Below are 26,513 nucleotides of genomic sequence, written 5' to 3' on the forward strand. Positions count from 1 at the left end.
ACATAACCAGAAGCCCACCTGTGTTCCCCCGGTATGTCTGTGAAAAGGGAATATTACAAACAGCAGACTCAAGTCTAAAGGAAGTCTCTTGGTCTAGGATTCCTTCTCACCTGTAAGCACAGACTCCTGTCGTCAGCACTGAGTAGCCATCAAGGGTGTCCCATTAGCAGCGACATTGCCTTTGGTGATTCTGTTCCATTGACGGGATGGAGAACCTGGCCTTGTTTCTGGTCTCCAATGGAAGTATGTCTGTCCTAAGGCTCTGCACTTCCCTCTTCATGCAGAGTGTATAATTGGGTCTCCGTGGTCCTGGACAACAAATCTTCACTGGATTTCCTGAGGTCATCAGAGAGTCTGGCTCAGCACTCCTGGTGGACTTTGTGGAGGGTACCTGACAGAAAGAATGTGAGGAAGTCAGTCTCTCTGAACAATGGCACAGAAAAGGTCACATTTAGACATGTAATATAATCCGATTCCGACTAGCAAGACATGCGTGTGATACCATATAAACACCAATTTCTCTCCTGAATACCAATTTCTCTCCTGGAGGTTCACTTCTCTTAACCAATATATTTTATTACGAACCTATTAACCAAGCATACGTCCCTTATAACCCAACTAGGCAAAACAATAGGAAAAGAAGATTAAAGAATAACAAAACCATAAGGATATCTGTTCTGAGGAACGATTCTGCTGGCATCACCAGAAGGATTTCTTCTGCTGGAACCTGGAATAACCAGAACCCGGAACCTCAGCAAGAGCCGGAGCCCCGAAGCCTTCCCTCGAGCGGTTCTCTCCAGGAGCGTCTCGAAGTGGAGCAATGAACAGCCAAAACTATCCCAAGTCTCCACAAGGCCCTGCCTTCAGTTCTGTGCTCATTTATATAGCTCCTCCCAGAGTTCGTTCAAGGGATCTTTTCAGCTGGCAACAATCAAGCTCCCACATGAGGTGGTCGGTCTTCTAGTGGATTAACATCACCTGTTCTCTCACAAGACCTTTCCCCATCCCACACTCGGGATCATAACAAAAAAAAAAAAAAAAAACACGTTTATCTCTCCTTCACCAGGGTTCCCTTTCCAGTGGTCCCTCCATTTCCATATCTTGGGTTCCACTGTTCCACATGCTTCCAGCCTGCTCAGGAGCCTGGCTTCCCTCACATAGCATCCACTGACAACCTACATTTGAATAACCATTATTTAAAGAAATGCTTGGGCTTCCTCATCTGACACCAGGAGCTCCATGGGCCTCCCTGGATTAAAACTATACATTTGGTTTGCTCCAGTATGTTACGGATACGTAACATTCGAATGTCCACCTTTAGCCAGGTGTGGTGAGGCCTACCGCTAACAGGCAGCTGGACAGCCTAGTGTATAAATGCTGTACGTTCAGCGTCCAAGAGGGTTCCTGATTTCTTTCTGAAGTCAAAGTGAACGTGTCATACCCTTGGTGTGAGATACACTGGGGTTTCAGATTTCCTTTTGAGGTCACAGCAGGGCTATACAGGAATTGCCAGACTGGGTTTTCTGTCACCTAGGGAAAACAAGACAGGGCGTTAAACAGACATTCCACCTTACACATTGTCAAATGGGGACTGCGGTAGATGGGCACCCCTGAGAGATGACCCGTTTTCTGAAGGCAAATCCTGGGGCTGGAAGCCGTATGTGTTCTCTCACTTGTCACCCCCAGATAGAGGGTATTAAAGGACATGGGTCAGCAATCAGAGTTCTGATAGTCACAAAAACAGTGCCCGTAGATTGAATGGGAATTTCAGGATGGCGCCTGGCTTCCAGTGGGGTCTACCTGAGCCATGCACCTAGCCTTCCGTCTTTACAGAAGTGGTATTCCTGAAACCGTGTTGTCCTTTCAGATAAGATTAGCAGTTGAGTCCTTCAGGGACCGCCGAACTTTCCTTGGTCCTGTGTAAGGTTTTAGGTAGAGTCCCTGCCAGCCCAAAGCCTAAAGACCTTCCTGGCATCTCTAGGATCGGTCCTCACCATCTCTACTGTTCAGGAGTGACACCTGGTTGCCATTTAGCAAAGAGTAACCCAGAGCAACTAGAAACACACTTAGTCATCAGTACTGTGGTCCCTAGAAGAGAGTGTCCTATAAGAGCTTTGTCTCTGAAGTCCAATCAGATTTCCTTTTCCTTTTCTGGAGACCCGTGGATACCCTGGTATTTTCTCATGAACCTGGGTTATATTATCTCACAGACAACAAAGTACCCCTGCCCTCTTTACATCTCATAAAGAAAAAAAAAAAAGACTCTTAAGATTAAAAAAAAAAAAAAAAAGCCTTGACATCTCTTGCAAGGGGCCACAATGCCTGGCACACAGAATATGGCTGATGGAGGTGGGTACTGCTAGTCATGTGGCTGTCACTGCAGAAACCTCTCAGGAAGGGACATTTCACTCCCTAGTCATGCGCTCAAGAGTCTGCATAAAACCTCTCAGAAATAACTTTTTCCTCATGGTTACACAAGAAACTGAGAATCGATGATGGTTGGGATTGATTGGGTCATAAACAAGCAATTAATGGCACCACAGGGAACACCACTGCGGGGGGAGAGCAGAAATATTACAAATTCCAGTATTACAAGATAGGAGGAGGAGAGTGGTGAAATCCTATCATCTGCAATGCCACAGCTATTACAAACATGAACTTGGATCAACTGTGGTCACTTTCTCTGACCCTGAATAAGACTGTCACCAAGTCATAGCTGAGAAAGGGTCTTGGGACCCCATCACTTCCTGATGAAGTATTTATTGACTACTGTCAGACTTTAGGAAGTGTCAAGTTTTTTTTTTTTTTTTTCTTCAGTTGTGTACTCACCAAGCTCCATGGAGGGTTCTAAACCCTTGGTCACAAAGATGGCTCTGAGAGTCACACACAACAAAAAAGAGACAAACTCTCTCCTTCTCTACCTCTCTCTACCTCTCCTCTCTTCTTTCTCTCTCTCTGTGGTACCCCCCTCCCCTTTCCTTCTCCCCCCCCCCCATTCTCATTTATAAAAACAATCCAATGTTCCTCATTTTTAAATATAGGAAAAGGTAGGAATGTTAGGATTCTGCTTCAGTCTGCCTACCTGTGATGTCACTGCTTACCTGCCACGGGGGCGTGGCTCTGCCCTGGGCCATATAAAAGACACCCTTCACATAGCACCCTCATTCTACTGTTCTAGTTCTCTCTCTCTCTCTCTCTCTCTCTCTCTCTCTCTCTCTCTCTCTCTCTCTCTCTCTCTCTCTGTCTGTCTCTCTCTGTCTGTCTGTCTCTCTCTCTCTCTCTCTCTCTCTCTCTCTCTCTCTCTCTCTCTCTCTCTCTCTCTCTCTCTCTCTCTGTCTGAGCCAGCCCGGGGTCATTCAAGGCTAAAAGTCTGCTGGCTATGAAAAAATACTGATGCCCCATTCTAAAGCCTAACTTTCTTCTTTCAGCCTCTGCATAACTTCCTTTCAGCTTATGCAGATGTTGTTTAGCAGATTAGCTCAGGACTTCCTGAGAGATAGTTAGCTAAGATAAGATAGAAACTGTTCCCCTGACCTGATGGTATTATCTGGAGACATTCTCGGGCCCCTCCTACTGCTAGGTTCCTGCCTCCACTCCATATAAGCTTTGCCTTTGATTCAATAAACGGACCTTGATAGGGATGCTACTTGGTCTCGCCTCTTTCTTTCCCCGTCTCATCATTTCAGGTATGGCTCCCCTCAAGACCCCATAATTACTGGTCCTGCTGGACAGGACACTCTCTCTCTCTCTCTCTCTCTCTCTCTCTCTCTCTCTCTCTCTCTCTCATACCTCTTCCCCACTTTCCTTCTCCCCCATGCTCATTTAATTAACTCCGTATAACATAATTTAAAAAAAAAAGAAGAGATAAAAGAAGGTGGAGGAGAGAGTACTTAGAACATATTACATACAGGCATGAAATGATTAAAAAAAAAAAAGAACTAATATAAGTAATAAAAACTTTAATAGGAGACTGAAGAGACCAGCCAGTAGTTAAGAGCACTGGCTCCTGTTACAGAAAATCACAGTTTGTGGTGACGCATGTAATGAAAATATCTCTTACAGTCAAAGAAACTGCAACTTTTGCCAGACCTCACAGCCAGAGTTAGTACTACACTTTGAGGTGATATAAGACCAATAAGCTTCTGTGTGTTCTGCCTGCTAAACCTGCTTTTAAGAGAACAGTGTATTAGCTGACTTTAATTGCCTTGGGTTCCCCTACAAAACCAGATTTTCTTTTTTTTTTTTTTTTTTTTTAATAATTTTAATTTGTTACACATGTATAAAACAAACTACATGCAGCAGGGAGAACCATGTGGCAATCATGAGAATAGTGAGTTCTATACATGTTACAGTCATAGTGACTTGGCCATCTGCATCCGTCTCATTTGACGTAAATGTCTTTCCTGTCTTGTTGGGTCTAGATTTCTGAATGAGATTCAATCTTACAATCCTAAATTTTTTTGACAACAAGGCAAGTTAACTCTTGACAACACCCAGCCGACCTCAAAGAAGATGATGAGCATCAAAAACCAGATTTTCAAACCTATGTTAGCCATTTGCCAGGCCCCATCCAGCCATTGGGGATCAGCAAGTGATCAACTCCTGACCTACTAAAGCCTGGTGGCAGAGGCATGGTCTGCCCTGGGCCCTCTGAGCTCCATCCTGACAGGGAGCTCCAAGTTCCAGCTCCCAGTGTGTTCCACCTCCTGAGACCCCAAGCCTACCTGCCATCCCAGAGACCAGGGCCTGTGGAGAATATCAGAACCATCCGACAGAGGCATGGTTTGCTCATGCCATTCTTTTAAATGACAAAAGTAAAAATTTACTTTAAAGTTTGGTTATACAGTCCAAACTAACTTACATAGAAAAACAAATTCTTTACCTGCTCAAAACCAAGAGCAGAGAATCATCTTTTAACAAAACTGTGCTCAGTGCACAGCCCATTTATGTATTAATACAAAATAGGGTAATACCTTTGAGAGTTTATCTATTTTGCAGAGCAAGAGGACAAGACATCGAAAAAGAGGAGGAGGAGGAAGAAGAAGAAGAAGAAGAAGAAGAAGAAGAAGAAGAAGAAGAAGAAGAAGAGAAGAAGAAGAAGAAGAAGAAGACAAGTTGCCCAGGTGACCATACCTCACAGACCATCTCAGTAACTGTTTGCTAAAAAAAGAAAAAAAAGAAAAGAAATCTGCACCTGGGACAATTTTCAAAATGGCTACCTAAATCGTTCAGTGTCACAGACTGTTCCAGTCAGGACTTCAGTTAAAGTTCTGAACTTTCTCAGCATTCAGAGACGAGAAAGCAAAAGTTACAGCTAGATTACTTAAGACTGGAAAATATACAAATTTTTGTGCCCCTCTTAAAAAAAAACAAAACAAAACAAAAAACACTATGTCCCAAATTATTAGGAAGCAATTGGAGAAAACTACACCCCATTACCCATAGAGGGTGGATGGGTTTTGTTCATTCTACGGGTGATAGATGTTTCGTATTGTTTTAAAGGTGTTGGTTATAGGAATGATAAGTAAAAGGATAGATTATTGGATCTACTTTGAGACCAAAGACCATTAATAAGACCAAAAAGATACACTGCTATAAAGCTTTGTATATTGATACATATTTAATATTATATTTGGTTACAACATGCTAAGGTATTGTACCTATATAATTCTTAAAACTGCAATGTCAAATTCTAGCCCTTTTGAAAGCTGCAGGAAGATTCTTGAATTTCACTCCAAAGGGGAAATAGAATAGGCAGGGGAAAGTGCATACGGAGGGACACAAAAGTGGGGATCAGATGTGTGAGAAAGCAGGAGAGAGAGAACACAGGACTTGCCAAGAGGGAAAAAAAAAAAAAAAAAAAAAAAAAAACGGCAGGGTGGGGACATCTCTGAGACAAACTGGAGACCTACAACAGTAAGCTCAAGGGAGGATATGAGGGTGATTCGGTATGAGACCCCTAGTAGTGTGGGTCATGGAGACTGAAGGGGACAACCTCTAACTAGACATTACTCCTAGTGGAGGGAGAGGAACCCCAAACCACCCACAAAACTTTCGACACAAATTTTACCCTGGCTACAAGATGTGCAGGGATAAAGATAGAGCAGAGATGGAGAGAACGTCCAACCCATGCCTGGCCCAACCTGAGACCCACAACATGGAGAGCCAACTCCTGACACTATTAATGTCACTCTACTATGCTTGCAGACAGGAACCCAGCATAGCCGTCCTCTGACAGCCTCCACACAGCAGTGGATCCAAACAGATGCTGAGACTCACAGCCAAACATTGGGTGGAGTGCAGGGAGTCTTGTGGAAGAGTGGAGGAAAGTTTAGAAAGACTTGGAGGGGACAGGGGTTTCACAAGAAGAGGAACAGGGCCCAAATAACCTGGGCTCAGGCAGGGCCTTGCAGAGACTGGACCATGCATGGACTGAAACTCAGGTGCTCTACACATATGTAGCCAATGGGCAGCTTGACCTTCATGTGGGCCCCCTAGTAAGGGGAGTGGGGGGGGCTGTCTCTGACATAGACTCCGGTGCCTGCTTTTTGATCACTTCCGGCCTGGTGGGACTGCCTGGCCAGGCCACTGTTGAAGAGGAGGTGTCCAGTCCTGAAGTGACTTGATGTGTTGGGGTGGTTTAGTAGGGGGGGGGGGGGCTCGCTTTTTTCAGAGGGATGAGGAGGGGTGGATATGGGGAAGAGGGAGGGGGTGGGACTAGGAGGAAAGGAGGGTGGGGGCTACAACTGGTGAACGAATAAATAAATAAATAAATAAATAAATGACATTTTTTTAAAAAAAAAAGATTGCATAGCACCACATCAAGCACCAACAGATGGCACACATTAACTCATAGCTCTTATGAAAGCACAAACATCCTTCTTGCAAGCTCAGGTCACAGCAAGTGCAAGAGTAGAGAGAGGAGCGGGGCGCAAAGGCGCACCTGAAGCTGAGGAATTTTTTTTTTCAATGGATAGCTTTTTGGAGACAGACATCACTTCCCTGTAAGGGAATGAACCCTGGTAGTGAACCACACACAGCACTGGATTCCACAAATCCAAGAATCTACAGACAGCGCAAGTTAAACTTAATGGGTGGTTTTTTGTTGTTGTTGTTGTTGTTTTTGTTTTTGTTTTTGTTTTTGAAGGACCCTATATGAAAAGAGAGGGAAAGGAGGTAGGGCTTAAAGAGGAGATGGATATGATCACAACGCATTTTAGAAAATTCTTTAAAAACCTATTACAATGAGAAAAATGTTAGGAAAACGGTCGGGGGGGGGAAACAAATTTAAAAAAAAAAGAAAAGAAAAGAAAAAAAAACAAATTTCATGTCAGAGAGTTACATGAAGATATTAGTGAGATGCTATTAACGAAGTTAGTTCTCTGTGTGATGCCCCTACTGTGAAACAGCCCTCTTACAACAGGCATGAAATGGGCTACAGTACCAACTAGCACAAACGCCTGCAAGTTTGTACCGCTGTGTGGAAATTTCTAGAAACTCCTGCCACAGGGGAAACGGCCTGCTTCCTGTTGTTACAAGTAGCAACCACAAGCCGCATATGGCTTCTCAGCATGCAAACTTACGACATTCGTACGCACCTAGAGATCAGTATATTTAATAGCTCAGATGCAGGACGTTCATCGCTGTATGAGATTATTAACTTATTTGGAGAATTACCTGGTATGTACCTGGGTGTACATTTTATGCTTCTTGAAATCACTTGAGTAGCTTCAGAAATAGCAATATGATAATGAGTAGATGCTCAGATTGTGCATGTGAATGTGGGGGCCTGGTTGAAATGTCTGCACATTTGTAGTGGGTTGTGGGATAGCTTTTTTTATCTGCTATCAGCTCTGGTGTTTTATAGACTATCTTACAAGTATTCATCCTGCACTTTCTGCACATTGCAGAAACATCCTGCGCGTTGCAGTTCTTGTTAAAGATACATTAAAAAAAAAAAAATGTATGTAGGTGAAAAGAATTGACCTGATAACTTATATTACACGGTGGGGGTTCTTAGATTGACTTATATGACATAGGTTGGGTAGATATAGAGGTCTGTCTCCATGTCCTGGAACCCGAGAATCCAGGATCTGTTCAGTTCACAAGGCTGAGTGTCTCAGCAGTTGCCATCTCGTGCTGGAGGCCTTGGCGACTTCCGTAAATGTACTGACCTATGTGGGAAAGGTGAGTTCTGAGATGAAAGAAAGATGGAGGAAGAGGAAGAAAGTGAGTAAGAGGGAGATCTGAGGGAGGAGACTGAGGGAGAAGGAAGAAGCAGGAGGAATGCGTGTACTCACCAGCAGGCACTGAAGGTGGGCCGACAAAATTGGCACTGATGCTCAGTCTACCATCTTTACACCTGAGAGACTGCATCCTGGGTGAAGTCATCCGCTAACAGTTAATCTTCCCTTTAAAAAAAATACACTCAGAATTTCTAGCAAGGGTCTCCTGTCTCATTCCAGTGCCAATTAATTTGTCCACAAAGATTAATCATCACAGAAACACATAGGAAAATGTAAAGACAGATGAAGGCTAGAGAGATTGCATGAGAAAGCCCAGCCTGGCCATATGGTAAAAATATTGACCATTCATGAATTTAATAACTAGAAAAACAGAAGAATGGGTTGAGCCTGAGACACTGATTTAATCTTTTCCAGTACTGTGGCATATACTGTCACTAGTATCTATACTTGGTGTGCTGGATACAGACTCTTCTTAGAAATGACGGGTCACAGTAAGAGCCATGAACACGTTTTCTGAGGGTTAGCTATGTGCTGCAAAGCGGGGAGGTTGTGGGCATTGCACAGAACAGCCTTGCTGAGAAAACATAACTTAGAATTCACTGACAATCCCACTCTGAGACACATTAGTGAGGTTACCACATCTTGGATACTTTCGAAGGGAAAAGAAATTAGGGTTTACCGTATTCTAACATATCCAAACTAGGGGATCAAGTTTTCAGAGAAGCTGACAGGAAGGAATTGTCCTGAGTAGCTACAGGGAGGGCTTTTTCTTTCTTTCTTTCTTTCTTTCTTTTTTTTTTTTTCTTTTTTTAATTTTTCTTTTTCTTTTTCTTTTCTATAGGATGGCTTTCAATAGCTAACCAAAACTGGCACATGAGCAGAGTATTGCTAGAACATCTGAGCCCAGGAAGTGGTCATCACACCCCTTGTTCACATTTCATAAAAGTCACAGCTTTCTGACGGCACAGTCCTTACTCAATCTAGAATTGTAACAACAGGGGCCATGTGAAACTGCCTCATAAGACTCTCAGTCCAACCCCCTCTCTATCCAAACCCCAAAAGACCCTCCAATAGCTCCACTGAAAGATCGTGAACTATAGAAATCATGGTGTGCAATGTTTGTAATTCCTTCCTTCTTTCTTTTTTTTTTTATTTAGTTTTTTAAAATTATTTTTACATATACATTTACATTAGTACACATATATAAAATAAACTACATACAACAACAGGAACCACAGAATTATCAGGAATTATGTTCACGTTACATTCATAGTGCTTTGGCTTTTTGTATTTGGCAAACTTGAAGAAGACATTTTCTATCTCGGTGAGTCTAAAATTCTGAATGTGATGCATTATCTATGATATCTCATCTCTATCAACTTAAAACATCTCTTGAGACCTAAAAACATCTTAACCCCTAAACAACTAAGCTTTATTGTGAAACTAAACTGTTTGGTCTTCAACCCCATCAGAGATTTGAGAAGGAGTAAAATTAATTATCTGAGTAAACAGGAAGTGCAGGTTAGCATCTTCCAAATTTAAAAAAAAAAATGACAGAGACAGTTTGCTGCCTGAAGAATCATCCATAACTCTCTAAAATGTTGAAGCATCATCTTCGGCCTTCTGGCCCAGTATATCTGACAGACATATTTATGAGTCAGGAACTACTGAGGACATGCTTTCCCTGTCTTGGCAGAGTTTGGCTGTTGACTCGACCTGCATCGAAGCTTTCTAGGTTTTAGGCAGAATTCTGTCAGTGGTCGAAACAAGGACATTTTTTTTTAATATTTTATTTAATTCTAACTTATGTCTGTTGGTGTGGGAGCGTCAGATCTTGGAGTTACAATTGTGAGCTGCCATGTGGGTGCTGGGAATTGAACCCGGGTCCTTTGGAAGAGCAGGCAGTGCTCTTAACCACTGAGCCATCTCTCCAGCCCGAAACAAGGACATTTTGCCCTGTGGCTTGTTTGCCACATTTGAAGCTGTCTCCATAAGGAGGTTCACTGATGCTCATCATCATCCCTGAGGTAGGCTGAGTACTGCCAGGAGTCAAACTGCCTTATTGTCAAAGAATCATTAAAATAATATAAACATCTTTAAATGCCGTATTTTGTAGGACTCTGAGGTGTTTGAAGACCTGATCTAACTATTTTACCTTATCCGTCTGTACAATCATGCCTATCTGTTACATCTAAGATGTATATTCTTGTGACATAAATAGACCAGTAATTGAAATGACCACGATTTGACCAGTTGTCAATTAACATGTCTAATTTACTTACCCTAAACAGCCTGCAGTAGGATATTCGAAGTATTAGAGGTAAACTTCGCATTCTACTTGAGTGGTATGGGTACAATACCTCATATCAGACTAGAAATATATACAATGTGTGTGAAGAATAATCTGAAATATGAATTCTGTATCCATGTATCAAAAACTAAACTTATTTTTGCATCAATATACAAATTTCTACACCAGTGAGTTCAAAATAACCTCGTGAGCACAGTTCAGGCCTTAAGTTGAGGCATCGACTCAATAATCCACATTTTGACCTATCATCCCTAGAGAGGAAAGCAGATTGGACTCAGGCATGTCTTTCTTTCCCATCCCTCTGTAGCGTGTCACAGTGTTCCCTGTAGCCAGCTGCGCTCCCTTTCTCTATCCAGCTCTGGATCAGCAACACGGAGCCACACACTTGAAATCTGTCATGAGAGGCTGAGTATGTTAAATGTCTTTACTGCAGAAAATAAACAAATTTATGATGCAGGTGTGTATAAAATCGCCAAATCACTCATCTCAAATATATACTTCTGTCTAGCAATATTTCATCTAAGATCAGAAGAAGATTTTTGTTGGTTTTCTTCTTCGGTTTTTCCCATTCTATGTGGCCACTAATTTTATTTGCATAATATCATTTAAGGGTAAATTTCAGTTTACGTATGAAACATTTCTTGAATTTGAATACTACCTCTGGAATAGGAAGTTTTTATTAACTTACTTATTCACTTTGCATCCTCTCCTCTCCTCCCAGTCCAACCCTCCCTCCCTTTTCCCACATCCTAACTCCCCTACCTCTCAGGAAAGGGGAGCCCCTCTACCCACCAAGCCCAGCTCTCAATTTTTGATAGCTGTGGGATTCCTGCCATTTTCTGAATGGAAACAGAAGAGGAGTGGATGAGGGGGTGAAGGAGACGGGAGGTGGAGAGGAGTCACTGGAAAGAAAGGAGAAAGGGGAAACTCTGGTAAGGATGAAATAAATAAATAAACACTCGCAAGAGTATCTGTTCTGCCTTGGGATACCAACAAAGGGCCTCGCGCCTGTGAAGGACTAAATCTCCATCTTCCAGTGGTAATTGTTGACTGCAGCTTTCTTTTTCCTCGTTAATTTATTTATTTAACCACAACACAGCCTATTTGCATATTCCTCCCCACTCTCCTCCAAGTCCCACCTCACATACCACTCCCCCCCCCCCACCGGCCCCATCCCCCATCTCTTTTCCTCAGAGAAAGGGAGAGTCCCTGTTGGGTGTGGGAAGGAGTAAGCTTTGTCACAGGTGGGAGCAGTCTTGGTGGGCTTTACCCTTGGGCACCCCATGAATACCTTGTGACAGACTGAGTGGAGCCATCCTGGGTTTGGAATTCTGGAAGCAGACCTGGGAACCCCACCTGGTCTATTGTCTTTCTAATGGACCCTCACCGGGAGAAGGAGCCGGTCCTTCCCACGTGACTGAGGGAGTTGGGGAAGGGAGAAAAACAAAGTCGGCTGCAGTGAGAGCGTGCAGGAGCAGTGGACAAGCTGGATCAGCACGCCGGCCAGAGAGACACCTAAGGATCCGTCCCGTGGAACGGCTACCGGAAGGTTCACTCTTTCGTCCCTTTAACCTTTTTCCTTCTTTTATAAGCTAGTTGGGTTGCATAATAAAGTTTAATTGCTAAGAAACAGAGTCAACAGTTGGGTACCAGCCCACCCTGGCACATAAAGTCACTGTAAGAGTAAGTGCTTCCTCTCCCACTGAGACCAGACAAGGCAGCCCAGCTAGGAAAGGGATTCAAAATTAAGGAACAGAGTAAGAAATAGCCTATAGTCCCATTGCTAAGGGACCCACATGATGACCAAGCTACACATCTACATATGTGTAGAGGGCCTAGGTCCAGCACATGCATGTTGTTTGGTTGGTGGTTTACTCTCTCCATGACTCAGGTTAGTCCCTTTAACATGCACTCCTTTTTACGATATTACCATCTCTGGAATTTCTCTTGAACAACTGAACATTACTAACAGAAAACACCAATGCAAAAGCTCCCTGGATGCAATTTCACCTCGACATGATATACAAATGCTACAAAAACAATATGAAACTTCCAATGTGGGACTCAGGAGTCAGGACAGTTCGTCAGTAGTTTCAGGAAAAAGAGCTGAGCCCTCGTTATTCCTTCACAGGGACATGCATGTGAGTATAGAGACACCATCTTAGCCACAAGAAAGAAAACCATCTTGTCTCTTGCCTCCCATGTTAGAATGTAACCCTAAGAGAGTGAGCATGTAATCAACTCATGGACATCCCTAAGCCTGTATCTCTTGGGCTGTGATGCCGATCTGAGGCCTCACGGACATCTCTAAGCCTGTATCTCTTGGGCTATGATGCTGGTCTAAGGCCTCATGGACATCCCTAAGCCTGTATCTCTTGGGCTATGATGCCGATCTGAGGCCTCACGGACATCCCTAAGCCTGTATCTCTTGGGCTATGATGCTGGTCTGAGGCCTCACGGATATCCCTAAGCCTGTATCTCTTGGGCTGTGATGCTGGTCTAAGGCCTCATGGACATCCCTAAGCCTGTATCTCTTGGGCTGTGATGCTGGTCTGAGACCTTTGAAATACACATATCATGGAGAACGAATCGATGTGAGCAAGGGACTTGCACGCTTCCAGGGAGAAGCCATGTGCCTGCTAAAGTTGCATCATTTTGTTAATGAACTAAGTTCGTAGACATATTGCGTCTTCTGCTGCTGTGGTTTCCCAGGGAAGCTCTGTGCATGGCTTGACAGAGCAATGTTAAGACCCATCATAGGTAGGAGAGGGGCTCTTTGAAGGAAAGCTATAACCGAGAACAGCCGATACTCATGACAAGACTTGGAAATGACTCAAACTGACAAGTAACTCTGGCGTCGTAAAGTATTTAGTGTTAGAAAATAAAAAGGAGGAGTTTTTGCCGATGACATTTGTTATTTGAATCTCTTTCATTTAGCAAGACACCCTCCAAGAAAGTTTGCAATGGAGCACCCGTATTCTAATTTCGAGTCCAGTGAATTGTCAAGAGAATACAAAAAAAATAAAAAATTAAAAATTAAATAATTAAATTAAATTTAAAAAAAGAGAATACAGAGGTCATCTGTGATGCCTCATCTTGGTTAAAAACTTGAAAGGTGTGGGAAAAGCTAAGGAAAAAGCAGCATGGCATATATGTGAATGATATTCTTGACCAGGGTTTTTATATGAAGATTAATTTATTTTATATTATGTACACTAGAATTTTGTTTGTGTGTGTGTGTGTGTATTTCTGTGCACTGCGTGTATGCATGGTGTCCTAGTAAGTCGGAAGTGGGACACAGCTCACTTAAACTGTGGTTATGGGTGGTTGGGTGGTTTTTGAGATGTCATGTGAGTGCTGGAAACTTAAAAGGTGGAATCTGAAAGAGACACCCATGCTTTTAACTACTTAGGCATCGATAAAAACCCTTGATAAGGTTTTTGAAATGTGAAAATAGCCTATAAGGGTTGGTAGCTGGAAAAAAAAAACTGAGATGCTGAATGGGTTTGGAGAATTGTGCAAGGACACGGCCTGTGATCTCATGACAGGCCAACCGACAACACCATCATTTTGCCAGAGACAGGAACTGTTATACCATGGGTGGAAGTTATAATCATTTAGTGTCATTAGACTCTGGAAGTCACAGTTATCCACTGCTTAGAAAAGGAAATTCAATGGTTTGAGTAAAAACACCTGAACACCATCTTAGGGCCAAGAACCTTTTCATGAGCAATGACTATTCAGGTCTATATCAGTGTTTCTATCACAGAGGAAAGGGCACTCAGTGGTCCCATCACAAACTGTTCCAGCGAGAAAGAAAGGTCCCTGATCTCTGGAGTCCTCATCGCAGTACAGCCCTGACTGATGCTGCATCCTTCCGGAACTCAACAGTACACTGATCTTTGTCTGCCTTGTACATCCATTTAGTAAGCTCAGTGGGACCATGACCCTCCAGTGTGGGTCACAGTACAGTCTTGGAAGATTCATTCTGACAAAGGAATGAAAGCAAATCACGGGTCTTCTTGCACCCTTAAACCCAAACCAAGTCCAAAGACGCTAGGAGTGTTCATCCTAAGCCCACGAATGCCGACCCACATGTGATCACGCAGATGCTCCATCTAGAAAAACAAAAACAAAACCAAACACAAACAAACAAAACAAAAAAAAAAAACCCTCAGATGTGATCAATGCTTAGTGACCCACTAGAGATTCTAATTCCAAACTGTTAACCAAGTATTTGGTGAGCTGATGGAGTTGCTAGGAGCCCTGTTCAGAGGAAAGACACAGATAGAATGTGAATTAGAGATGGTGAGCTCTCCATTGTCAGAGTGTGGGAGTGAGGAAGGCCTGCAATCGAAGGGTGGGAGAAGGTAGAGTGTAGGGATAGAATGAACTAGCTACCTCTGCTTCCTTATCCCAGCGGAGGTATTCAGGAATTTATCACTAGTGACCCAGGAAGGAACTGTCCGGGAATTTGAGAGACAGGTGCTCAGGTATCTTTCTGGTAGAAGTTATGATCAATTAACTCTGACAAAGACGGAGAAAATATATCTCTTGTTCCCCGTCTAAATTCCCTAGACTGGGATTTCTGAGTATGACCTTTCTCTGGGCTCTCTGAGTAGTTCCATGGGGGCGGTTAAAACCTGTGGTGCATACAGTGGTCTAGCCCCAGAGAGACGCTGAACAACCTGTCTCGGGTTGTACCTGGGCAAGGAGTAGGTGATGACTCTAGAAAGAGATGGCTTCCCAGATGGAGAGAGAGTGTGAGGGGAGCAGGCAGGTGAGAGGACACACAGACACACAAGTTCTCAGAGGGAGGCCGTGCGGAGATTGCAGCTGAGAGCCAAGTGCGAAGCTCATTTACGCATCACTCTTCTTGTCTCTCACAAATGGCTAAATCAAGCTGCCTCTGCCGGTTCTGCCAGGCCTGACTGGGTTCTTAATAGAGAATCAGACCTGCTGTCCTTCCTCTGAGTGCCACCAGGTCTCCCCCTCCAGAGACTTGAGACCCTAGGAGCATATGCAGGGGGAGGTAATCCCCCTCAGGAACAGTCATAGGGGAGGGGAATAAGGGGAAAATGGGGGGAAGGGAAGAATGGGAGGACACAGGGATGGGATAACCATTGAGATGTAACAAGAATAAATTAATAAAAAAAATTTTTTTAAAAAGAGAGAGAGAATCAGACACTACTTAGTCAGTCATGGAGCTGGACATGCAGTTTCTTTCTGTCCAAGGACAGACACAAAATCCAGAACTAAATATAAACAGGTATTTAACCATTGCATGGAAAAGGAATAATACACTTGATCGGCATGTTTGATCTAAGAAAAGAAATCACAGTTCTCCCTCTGTCTCTGTCTGTCTGTCTCTGTCTGTCTGTCTGTCTCTGTCTCTGTCTGTCTCTGTCTCTCTGTCTGTCTCTGTCTCTGTCTATCTCTGTCTCTCTCTGTCTCTGTCTGTCTCTGTCTCACTGTCTTTCTGTCTCTCTCTCTTTCTCTCTGTCTTTCTCTCTGTCTCTGTCTCTGTCTCTGTCTCTCTGTCTCTCTGTCTGTCTCTGTCTCTCTGTCTGTCTCTGTCTCTCTGTCTCTCTGTCTCTCTGTCTGTCTCTGTCTCTCTGTCTGTCTCTGTCTCTCTCTCTCTCTCTGTCTCCCTCTGTGTGTGTGCGTGCGTGTGTGTCTGCATGTGTGTGTGTGCATGTGTTGTGTGTCTGCATGTGTGTGTGTGTCTGCGTGTGTGTGTCTGCATGTGTGTGTGCATGTGTTGTGTGTCTGCATGTGTGTGTGTGCATGTGTTGTGTGTCTGCATGTGTGTGTGTGCATGTGTTGTGTGTCTGCATGTGTGTGTGTGTCTGCGTGTGTGTGTGTCTGCATGTGTGTGTGTGCATGTGTTGTGTGTCTGCATGTGTGTGTGTGCATTATGTGTTTCACTCACAGAAATAAAGAAATATGTGTTTCCACAAATAGAACAAGAAACAAAGCTTTCATCAGACGTCTATAATGAGAATTTGCACCCACCTGGAGAAAAACAGACTCTATTCCCTTCCCAAACCAATGAAAACCTAGATACGGTGTGAATGTGAAAGAAGTCACACAAACAGGGGACCCACACTCAGGGCCCAGCCACATGGATTCTGCCCAAGCCTGAGGGTGATTCAGGAGAGCAACCTGCTTACCGTTCACCATGATGCTATTCCTGCAAAGCAACAGGACCTGTCCTCCGCTGGGAAAACCCTGATGGACACACAGGCTTGCGGGTCTAACCCAGCAGAGACCATCTCACTATGTGCTCGGAGACTGTGGTGCATGTAGGGGGCCATCGATGGGAGTCCACGGGGCAAGGATGGAGAACAAGCATGACGTAGCTCATATCCACCAGCAAATATGATGCTGCTGCCGTCGTTTCTCAACAACTGACTCCTCTGCATCAGAGAGGACTGATGAGATGCCCTCTCTGCAGTCAGTAATCTAAGGAAAGCTCATCACATGGAGCTATCTGACCAGGAAAGGGCTGCACCTCTTCCTACAGGGACCAACGCCTATGGGGATGGTCCTGTGACTGAGCTCACATCACTGAATGCAAGTCTTACTGCTTCCCATAGCATGACCCATCAGGTCAGGAAAACACCTGGCCATGAAGTCAGAAGGAAAGGAATGCCACAGCCATGTGGCCCACTGGGCAGGACAGGTCATAAGGATGCTTGAGATGCACAGACTGGGGTAGAAATGGCCCCTTAGGGATTGATATAAGAAAGTGCATGGGATACGCTACCAGTGTGGGGGCTTTATAGTAAGTATATTGTCCATTAATTCTTTGAAGACAAATACATGCATAAAATGTACTTAATCATGCCCATCACATAGTCCAAGGAAAAACTTTTTCGTTGACTTATGCAAAAGGGTGTGTGTGACATAGCCTGGGTTGAGTTCTAACTAACTGCATAAAGACCTGAAAATGTTAATCCCTCCTAACTCCATCTCCTGAGGGCTGAGATGACAGATATGAGTCAAGACACCAGATTTGCGCAAAACTGAAATTCAAACCTAAGCCTCTGGGGAATACCCAACAAACACTCTACCAGCTGTCTTTTTTTTTTTTTTTTTTTTTTTCTGTTGTAACAAATGACATCTATAGACAGACATGCAATAAGCAGTGGATGGTTTGGGGGCTCGGGGGGGGGGGAAGGGAAGTATGCAATGACCTCTATCTCATTGTCCATGTGTTGTCTAATATGATTTATGCCCTGGATTGACCCTTTGAAGTGATTCTGAGCTAGAGGAACTTTCCTCATATGACGTTAGTAATGTTGGATCAGTTAAAAAAAAAAAAAAAAGAAGAAGAAGAAGCTGAAAAATAATTAAGATCCCAATTTAGGACCAAAGTGGATGACCAGAAGAAGACTCGTTTCTGAACACTGCAGAGAAGGTGCACACATGAGCTCACAGAGTTGGGACTGCTTCTACAAGCCGTCTCATAAAAGCAATAAAAACCAAGTCCCGTGTGGGAATGGGATGTGGCAGCTCTTACCCATGTGTGAAGAGCTGTTGTCATCTAATAATCCCTTTGAGGAGTCAGATTTCTTTAATGGCGTGTCCTCTGAAAATAGTGCCCAAGAATATATTTTAAAAAAAAAAGAAAAGAAAAGCACAAACTGGAGCGCATGGAAGAAAGGGAGAACAGAAAGTTAAGGGTAAGGAGAGTGGACTGGGGGAAGGGTTTGAGTGGATGTTAAGTTAAAACACATCGTTTAAAAATTCTCAAAGAACTATATTTTTTTTTGAAACTGAGAAAGATGAGTGAGTTTGGTATTCTAGGAAAGGATTGGCACCAGATATAAACTTGAATTTCATTGAGGATGTGGAGTAACACACTTGTTATACCAGGAGAATAAGATTACTTCCTAAGGACAGAAAAAGATAAGCTGTTCAGTAATTATAACATTATAAATAAATACACACACACACACACACACACATATATATATATATATATATATATATATATATATATATATATATATGTATATATTCAGTGCTAGGAACATGGCTCAGTGTTCCAGAGCATCTCTTGCTCCTGAAGAGGACCCGACATCAGGTCCCAGTACCCGTATTGTATGTCACAACCACTGGCAACTCCATTCCAGGGAATGTAATGCTTTCTTCTGAATGCAACACACACAAGGCACACACATGGTGGACATCTATACATGCTAGCAAAATACAAATCACTGCAAAATAAATAAATCTGAAGTTAAAACCTTAAGACCCAAACCCCCACATAAAAGCCGAGCACTAGCAGACATTCAGGAAGAGACAAAGAACAGGACAGTACACGCCCCCCCTGACCTCTTCAACATTAGACACAACATCACTAAGACAGGACCAATCCTTCAGACCCAATGCACCAACCATGCAAGACCCTTCCAACCCACAGTGCCGGTACAAGACCATCCAGGACAGGTCACTTTGGGTCAAAGAGCAGCTCTCTCTAGCCACAGCATTGGGGAAGTTAAGAGTCTGGTGCCTGAGGATGACAGTTCTCCTTCCTGTGGGGGCTGCTGAAGTACAGCCATGTGTCCTGCCTCCAAGGGCCACACCCTGTGTTTCCTGTCCCTCCTGACAGGCTCTGTAGCTCAGTCCTCATGCACGGTTGCAGCCTCTGGGAGGAGATGCCATGACCTTCATCCTCACGACTTTGCTCTGCCTGGGTGAGATGTGACAAAGCGGAGGGATCCTGTGGTCTAGGAATGACTCAGGCCCAGAGCTGAGGGCTCACCCATCAGGAAACCACCCCCACCCCCACCCCCACCCCCACCCCCAGGTCTCAGGTGGTCCCTACAGAGGGGAGGATCTCATTAAGTTTTTGGGATAAACCTCTCACAGGGACCTCTCTTCCAGGACTGACTCTGGACTTCAGGGCCCCAGTGCTGGCGGGTGAGTGTCTACAACTGTGCTGACTTGCTCTTCTCTTCAGGTCCGGGAGCCATGCCAGGGCAGTGAGTGTGGAAAAGAGCACATGTGTGCTGGTCCTGGGGGGCGGGGGTGGGGGTGGGGGGCGTTGTAGGGTCATTGGCTTGAGAACTGCAGTCTGAGCATGGTGCCCGTTTTCTCTCAGGGAACACCATTAAGCCTGTCCTCAGAGCACAACCAGACTCTGTGGTCTCCAAGCAGACTAAGGTGACCTTCTTGTGTGAGGGGACCACGAGATCCAAAAAGTACTGTCTCTATAAAGAGGGAAGGAAAAATCCACAGTGCATTGAAATGCTCCCTGAGCCTGGCAACAAGGCTGGACTTGCCATCTCAAGAGTTGACCAGAGCCATGCAGGGCGATATCGCTGTTACTATCTGACCCGTGACAGATGGTCAGACGACAGTGAACCCCTGGAGCTGGTGGTGACAGGTGAGAGGAATGGCCCATCCTCAGGCTTCATGTTAAGAATTCAGTCTGCTCTCAGCGGTGCGGCCCTGGAGGAAAACACAGGCCTGACACATAACTGATTTCCCCTTCTCTCCTAGGAGCATACAGTAGACCCAGCCTGTCAGCCCAGCCCAGCCCTGTGGTGACCTCAGGAGGGAAGGTCACCCTCCAGTGTGCCTCTGAGAGTTACGACAAGTTCATCTTGACTAAGGAAGGACCACAGAAGCTGTCCTGGAAGCAGGATTCACACTATAACTATTCTATATATAAGTACCAGGCCTCGTTCTCTGTGGGTCCCGTGACCTCCAGCCAGAGGTGGATACTGAGGTGCTACAGCCATGACAGGAAGAATCCATGGGTGTGGTCATATCCTAGCGACCCCCTGGAGCTCCTAGTCTCAGGTGAGCAACCCTAGAATAATGGTGAAGTGACACTGGTGTTCGGGGAGGCCTGATGTGTAGTGTGTGTGTGAGGAGCCAGGGCCCTTTAGCCCACTGGTGCGGAGCACGGAAGACAGTGGGACCCGAGAAACAGATCTCCAAAGCAGAAAGTGATAGCAGAACCAGGATGTGAGAGGTGAGTCTTCACAGAGCTTTCTGCTGCTCTGGATCAGCGTGAATGCCACCTCCAAGTATGAACGTCCCCTGCCATGTCGAAACAGACCCTATTGCCTCTTCTTTTCTCTTTGCAGGAAACCTCCAGAAACCCATCATCAAGGCTGAGCCAAGCTCTATGACCACTTTTGGAAGTTCCACGACCATCTGGTGTCAGGGAACTCCGGATACAGAAATATATGTTCTACATAAAGAGGGAAGCCCAAAGCCCTTGGGAGCACAGACCCCAGAGGAGCCTGGGAACACGGCCAAGTTCTCCATCGGTTATGTCACAGCGGAACACGCAGGGCAGTATCGCTGTTACTGTTACAGCTCGGCTGGTTGGTCAGAGCGCAGTGACACCCTGGAGCTGGTGGTGACCGGTGAGTGGACAGTCAGAGCCCCTGCACCAGGCTCTTGCTCTCAGAATTGCCCCCTCCCACAGGCTAGTGCTGGGGAACACTGTGGCTGTGTGAGCCTGTGTTACATTGTGCCTCCTTCTGTCCTAGGATTCTACTACTACAGTACACCCAGCTTGTCAGCCCTGCCCCACCCTGTGGTGACGTCAGGAGGAAACGTGACCCTCCAGTGTGTCTCACAGAATCAATATGATAAACTCATTCTCACCAAGGATAATCTGAAGTTTACCGGGTCCCTGGACACACAGTATATACGCTCTCCTACACAAACCAAAGCCCTGTTCCCTGTGGAGCACATGACCCCAAACCACACGGGGACATTCAGATGCTTTGGGTACTACAAGGTTACCCCACAGTTATGGTCAGGACCCAGTGAACCCGTGGAAATACACATCTCAGGTGAGTCAGCACGTCACTCGTCAATCATTTTGTGAGACCCTAAGCCTTTGCCATGGGCCTGCCCCTCTGTGGCTGCAGTTTGAGACTAGTTTATAACTAATAAGCCACACCTGGGGAGAAGCAGTGACGTGTGCAGGGCAGCATGGGAGGGCACCGGTGTTTGATAAGAACCAACTCCTCAGTCCCTAGCCTGTCACCTTCCCTCTAGGGCTATCCAAGAAGCCGTCTCTGTTGACTCACCAAGGCCGTATCCTGGACCCTGGAATAAGCCTCACCCTGCAATGTTCCTCTGATATCAACTACGACAGATTTGTTCTGTACAAGGAGGGGGAAGCTGACTTCACCCAGGGCTCCAGCCAGCAGACCCAGGCTGGCCTCTCCTTGGCCAACTTCACATGGGACTATGTGAGGCAGGACGTGGGAGGCCAGTACAGGTGCTATGGTGCACACAACCTCTCCCCTGAGTGGTCAGCCTCCAGTGACCCCCTGGACATCCTGATCACAGGTGAGAAACTAAATAGATCCAACGGCACCTAGCCTCTGCTCAGGCTCTCGTGGAACAGCCTAGAAGCTGATGGTTGGGATGAGGAACAGAGATCATAGATGGGAACAGACGCAGAGTCCGGGGAGCAGGAGAGGAGCTCAGTAAGAAAAGACACATAGTCCGGGGTGTTGAGGGTGGACTCAATGAGGTTTCAGCTCAGAACAACAAAGGTAGCTTCTCATTATCCCTCTTCTCCTTAGGACAGCTCAGTGTCAGACCTTCCCTCTCAGTGAAGCCTAACTCCACAGTCCACTCAGGAGAGAATGTGACCCTGCTGTGTCAGTCAATATACAGAGTGGACACTTTCCTTCTGTCCAAGGAGGGAGCAGCCCACCAACCCCTGCGACTGAAATCAAAGTTTCAAGCTCAGTGGTACCGGGCAGAATTCACCATGAGTGCTGTGACATCCACCCACGCGGGCACCTACAGGTGCTACGGATCTGAAGACACATCTCTCTACCTGTTGTCCTACGCCAGTGCCCCTGTGGAGCTCAAGGTCTCAGGTGAGGTGACCCTGATATCTCTGGGTAACTCACAATCCACACCCTTGGAGGAGCTCTCGACTTGGGTGGATTGAGGAGACAGTAAGATGGCTAGTCAGAAGACAGCTTCCCTGGCAAGAGAAGTGGATGCCAGCAGTGGTCCCTCAAGTAAAATCCACTCCATCCTCTATTGCAATCTAGGTGTGGAGCAGGAAGATGACAGGGCAGATGGAGGACTCTGAGCAGAGTGAGGATGCCCGAGTTTTCAGCTAACCCTCATCCTCCTCTTGTTCTGTTTCCTAGGACCCATTGTAGACTCCAGTTCACCGCCCTCAGGGCACATGTCACCAACAGGTAAGTATCAGGCACCTCTGTGCAGGGAGTGTGCTTCATCCCCTGGCTGCCTGGCAGCTCTTGGCCCACCAAAGTCCTCATTTCTCTGTCAGTTTGGCTTGTGAGTGTGGGAGGCAAATAGAGATCATAAAAAAGACCCCAGAAGCTTGAGCCCAGAGGTAGGGTACAGAAGATGGCATCCAGAGAAAGAGACTTAGGCTCAGCACAAACAGTGGGGACAAGTGGAGAACTTTGAGAGCAAGCAACCGAGACAGTCACATCCCCCATCCTGCCTCTAAGGCCCTGAGAATAAACCTCCCGCCAACATGGAGAGACCCCAGAGGGCTAAATTAAGACTCTATTGGAATGTCAGGCCAAGATGGGCAATAGTTTGTTATGGGCTTGCTACAGCTGCTCCTGGAAATCCTGACTTGGACAGCCCCTTCCCTTTATGGGCTGCTGTTTCCCTGAATATAAAGGGGGAAACCTGGCCCACATGTCTAAGGGTCCCCCCCCCATACTAGCCATGGCTGTGGCCTCTCCTGACAGAGGAGGTCTCTGCAGTGGGTCAGTCCCACAGTGTGGTGACATGTGTAAGGGGAAAGGGGAGTGGGGAGGGACACAGGGCCATGGCAGGACATTCAGGTTCTTTCCCGCTAATTTATGGAGCTCAGTTCTGCGGGAGAGAACCGGGCTGAAAATCAGAGTCCTTCAATTCAACTCCCAGCTCTGCCACTTCCGGTCAGGTGATCTGAGGCAGGTGATTGGCTGGGTAGGAAAAAAGACAACTCCCTGGTACATGGCTCTGAGGATGACAGACGGTGAGTATAAAGACCCAGCAGGTGCCTGTCACACAGCAGGTGCTCAGGGAAGCAGCAAAGGTCCCCCACTCATGATGTCACTTGTGCCTCAGGACTGGGAAGTTACCTGAAGGCTCTGATCGGAGTCTCTGCGGCCTTTCTCCTGCTCCTCATCATCCTCATCTTCCTCCTTCTCCGACGAAGGCGTCAGGGAAAATTCAGGAAGAATGGTGAGGAGAGTGTGGGCCACTTGGGTCTCAAGAGGTGGTGGGTTCCCCTGTGAACATCTAAACAGGGTTTCAGGACGCCAGCCTCAGGGAAACATCAAACTGGGGCTGGGGTAGCTTAGCAACACTTGCAGATCTCAGGTGAGAGAAAGCACTTGACCTCAGAACCCGTGGCAACGTGAGGTGTTTGGTAAACGTTACCGTGTTCTGGGACACGTGCCCACTTGCCCTGGTGTTGTGAAAGTTACTTCCTTCCTTTCTTCCCTGCACATGCCTGGTGCAGGGCTTTCCCTCTCTTCTACCTGAGACTCCTCTCCTTGCAGCCCAGAAAGAGACAGACTTGCAACTCCCCGCAGAAGCTGCAGAGCCAGGAGCCAGGCACAGAAGCCCCCAGGAGAGGTAAACCATGGCCAGAGTCCTAGACGCGCCCCCCCTTCCCCTCCTACCCCCACCCCCACCCCTACCCCCCCCCCCCCCCCCCCGACATCATCCCACTGCCAACTGACATCTGTTTCTTCAGGTCCAGCCCAGCTGCTGCCACCCAGGAAGAAAGCCTTTGTGAGAGAAAGAGACTCCTGGGAAGCGGGGGGAGGGGGGCACGGGGGGGGGGCGGGAGGGCCGGTGTCTGAGGTCTCAGAACTGCAGGGGTGGTGGACAGGACCTGAGGTCTTCACTGTGTGGGTCTGAACTTCACACTGTGGGTCCAGTGATACCTCAACACTCCCTGGTTCTCTGTCCCCATCTGGGGGCAAGACAGGAATTGAATGGAGGTATCTGAGACATCCCGTGACTCTGGTCAGGAGACATTCTGTTTGTTTTCCTACGACAGATGCTTCCGTGGAGGACGTTCGACCTAAGGATGCTGTGGATCCGGACAGTTGGGTGAGATCCCGGTCCCCATCGGCAGTGCTAAAGCTTATGGCTCAGTTTGGTGCACGGGGCCTTCTGTGTTCCTCCTCCCTCAGCCCTCAGCGGTTTCCACAGCTGTCCTCTCCCTCCCTTCAGCAATCACCTGCCTCCTGTGTGCTATGGCCTCACTCTCTTCTGGATTTCTTGAGATCACAAGTTTCCTCCCTCCTGTGCCCTTTCTGGCTTTTGGGCATCTGTCTTGTTGTCTTCTGAAGGGGAAAACCTGGGTGGGGAAGCCCACAGAGACATCTAAGGGGCCAGCAACCGCAGGCACAGACACAGCAGAACCAATGGAACCTAGGCAGAAATTGGGGTTTTCTTCCATAGGTGTGTGTGTGTGTGTGTGTGTGTGTGTGTGTGTGTGTGTGTGTGTGTTGCCTGCATGTATGTCTCTGCATCACATGCCTGCATGAGAGGCCAGAAATGCACGGCCAATGCCCTGGAACTAGAGTTACAGTTGATCAGACGCTGCCATGTGGGTTTTTGGCAAACACACCCAGGTCCTCTTCAAGAGCAGCCAGTGCTTTTAACCACGGAGCCATCTCTCCAGTCCCCAGAAATGTGTTTTCAGGAAGATGGACTGTGTGGCTGAATCCAAGACAGCAAGGGCTAGATGGAGTGCCAGGTTAAGCCTGAACTGTAGGCAGGAAGTCCAGCGAGATCCCACCAGGGAGGCAGGATTCTAAATGGGTCCCTCTGACCATTCTGTGGAAAACTGGCCAGAGGAGATTCCCCAGGGAAACAGGGAGACACTTTCTGTACCTCACTACTTTCCTCCAACAGAGACCACTTGAGGAAGACCCGCAGGGAGAGACATATGCCCAGGTGAAAACCTCCAGGCACGGGAAGGCAGGAACCCCCTTACCTCCTGCCATGTCAAGTGAATACCCAAACACAAAAGATGGACAAGCAAAAGAGGACAGAGAGGTGGACAGTCAGGTGGGTCCTGTCCTCCGGAGACCTGCAGGTCTCCTCAAGCCAAGCACACACCTTCCTCTCACTCTCTCCCATTCCAGGCTGCCGAATCTGAGGAGCCCCAGGATGTGACCTATGCCCAGCTCTGCATCAGGATGCTCAGCCAGGGGACAGCTGCATCTCCTCCCTCCCAGGCAGGGGAAGCCCCAGAGGAGCCCAGTGTGTATGCTGCTCTGGCGGCTGCTCATCCCAAGGACAAGGAGAAATGAGCCTCTGCCTGCCAGGATGGCTAACAGACCCCCCCCCAAGGGATTCTGGGAACTTTGAGCAAACTGTCTGAGCTTTAACTAACGTCACACAGTTTGGAAATGAAGCCAGAGATTTCTCAATATTCAAGTGAAATGAGAAGTGAATAGAAGGGAAGGGTTTTCCATTCCGTTCTAATTTAAATGGCGTTTCTCAACAAAGCCATGAAAGTAAACAAATTTGACAAGCATACTTACACAACCTTACGATTTCAAATCATGAAAGACTGAGTCAGGAAATTTGCCTTTGTTTTGTGGCTATCTTGGAAGACCTAGTAAAATTCATCCCAGCCTGGGCTACATAGTGAGACACGTTTCAGAAAAAAAATATATTAGCCACCGAAGGCTTCAGTGACAGTAGAGACCGGAAATCATAGCACTTTGATGTGGTGGACAGGAGGATCCAGAAGTTAGAGTCATCTTCAGCTACATAGCTTAGAAGTAAGAGGGTAGCATGGTACATAACAGATGTGCAAAGAAAAATTAATAAATAGGTCAGGCTTGGTGCCACATACCTTCTATGTGAGTCTGAGGCTATCTGGTCTACATAGTGAGTTCCAGGAAAGACAGGAATACATAGAGAAACCTTGTCTCAAAAACTAAATAAATAAAATA

At 46.2% G+C, this 26,513-nt stretch overlaps 1 protein-coding gene across 1 annotated transcript; it reads left to right on the forward strand.

The window, feature by feature from the left end:
* Window positions 1-206: 206 nt before the first annotated feature.
* On the forward strand, window positions 207-25,862 carry LOC127203211 (leukocyte immunoglobulin-like receptor subfamily B member 3). The gene is made up of 17 exons (XM_051162006.1): window positions 207-243; window positions 7,495-7,680; window positions 19,453-19,488; window positions 19,670-19,954; window positions 20,071-20,373; window positions 20,664-20,948; window positions 21,075-21,383; window positions 21,592-21,888; window positions 22,128-22,430; window positions 22,713-22,763; window positions 23,294-23,296; window positions 23,656-23,772; window positions 24,093-24,168; window positions 24,290-24,327; window positions 24,599-24,651; window positions 25,462-25,617; window positions 25,695-25,862. Exons 1-17 carry the CDS (start codon window positions 207-209, stop codon window positions 25,860-25,862), a joined length of 2,703 nt encoding a protein of 900 aa, XP_051017963.1.
* The last annotated feature ends 651 nt before the right edge of the window (window positions 25,863-26,513 follow it).

Source organism: Acomys russatus, chromosome 19 (assembly GCF_903995435.1).
Source record: "Acomys russatus chromosome 19, mAcoRus1.1, whole genome shotgun sequence".
NCBI lineage: Eukaryota > Metazoa > Chordata > Mammalia > Rodentia > Muridae > Acomys > Acomys russatus.